The 1492-nt window shown below is 37.4% G+C and overlaps 1 protein-coding gene across 1 annotated transcript; it reads right to left on the bottom strand.

Annotated features, from left to right (window-relative positions):
* Positions 1–283: 283 nt before the first annotated feature.
* On the bottom strand, positions 284–818 carry LOC123465472 (thioredoxin-like). Its single transcript, XM_045164613.1, has one exon. It carries the CDS (start codon positions 744–746, stop codon positions 429–431), a length of 318 nt encoding a protein of 105 aa, XP_045020548.1. The 5' UTR covers positions 747–818; the 3' UTR covers positions 284–428.
* Between the last annotated feature and the right edge of the window lie 674 nt (positions 819–1492).

Raw genomic sequence — 1492 nt, forward strand, 5'->3', positions numbered from 1 at the left:
ACAATGTTTTTCAAGTGTTGAAAGAAAAGAACTGTCAATCCCAAGTCCTATATCTATCAAAAATATCCTTCAGAAATAAAGGGGAAATCAAGACATCCTCAGATGAAAGAAATCTAAGAGACATAGTTGCCAGCAGACCTACCCTCAAGGATGACTACAGGGAGAAAATGATAAAAATAGGGACCTTGGCGCTTAAGGAAGAAAGAACATCGTAAACAAAACTATGGATTGAAAAAAACAGGCTTGACCTATCCTCTTGAGTTTTCTTTCTTTTTTTTTTTTTAAAGTGTAGAGTTAATATTTTATTGTCACTTATCAGATGGCAGTAAGGTATATAATCTTCATACTTGATCTTTCCTTTGTGTAAATAAAAAAAAAAATTACAAGTTTAAACAGCCAATGGCTGGTCATGTCTTCAGAAAACATGATTAGATTAATTCATTAATGGTGGCTTCAAGTTTTTCTTTATTAGCTCCAGAAAATTCACCCACCTTCTGTCCCTTTTTAAAAAACTGGAAGGTTGGCATGCATTTGACTTCACACTCTGCAGCAACATCCTGACAGTCATCCACATCTACTTCGAGGAACACCACGTTGGAATACTTTTCAGAGAGAGAATGAAAGAAAGGCTTGATCATTTTGCAAGGCCCACACCACGTGGCTGAGAAGTCGACTACTACGAGTTTCTCTCCTGCACTGTTCAAGGCTTCCTGAAAAGCGTACTCGCTCTCAATCTGCTTCACCATCTTGGCAGCTGGGGGTCTGACGAGCGACCTGACGGTGCAAACGATGGACACGGATCCGAGGCGCCGGACAGAGCTTAGCCAGCGAGCAGCCCGCTTTCCCTTTCTAAATTACGCTTTTCAGAATAAGCAAAAATTATAACACTGTCTAATATGGTTCTTAATGCATATAGAGGCAATATTTAAGATAATAACGTAAACAGGGAGTGAAATGGATGTAAAAGGAGGTTGGGGTTCTCCACTTTGTTCATATGGGTTAGATGACAACACCAGTAGACGGTGATAGGTTTTCATATATAATGTAACCCCTAGAGAAACTTTTAAAAGGCTTAAAAGAGAGATATACTCAAAGAAATATGGATAAATCAAACTGGGATTCTAAAAAATATTCAGGTAACCCACATAAAGATAGAAAAAAGAAAACAAAAACAGAAGAGTCAAAAAATGACCACAAAATGCCAGATTTAATCCCTACCTTATTAATTAATGGCCTAAATACAACAACTTAGATAGAGTGTGGTAGTTTGTATTAAGAAACATGACCCAACTACATGCTCTTACAAGAAACTTACTTCAAATATAATGATACACGCACTGAAAATAGAAGGATGGAAAGAACACACCATGTAAAGATTAGTCAAAGAAAAGCAGGAGTGGCTATGGCAATACCACAGGAAGTAGACTTCAGAGCAAAGAACATCACTAGAGATAAAGAGGGTATTATATAGTTAAAAGTAAAGGGGAAGACC

This window comes from Bubalus bubalis, chromosome 2 (genome assembly GCF_019923935.1).
Source record: "Bubalus bubalis isolate 160015118507 breed Murrah chromosome 2, NDDB_SH_1, whole genome shotgun sequence".
Taxonomy (NCBI): Eukaryota; Metazoa; Chordata; class Mammalia; order Artiodactyla; family Bovidae; genus Bubalus; species Bubalus bubalis.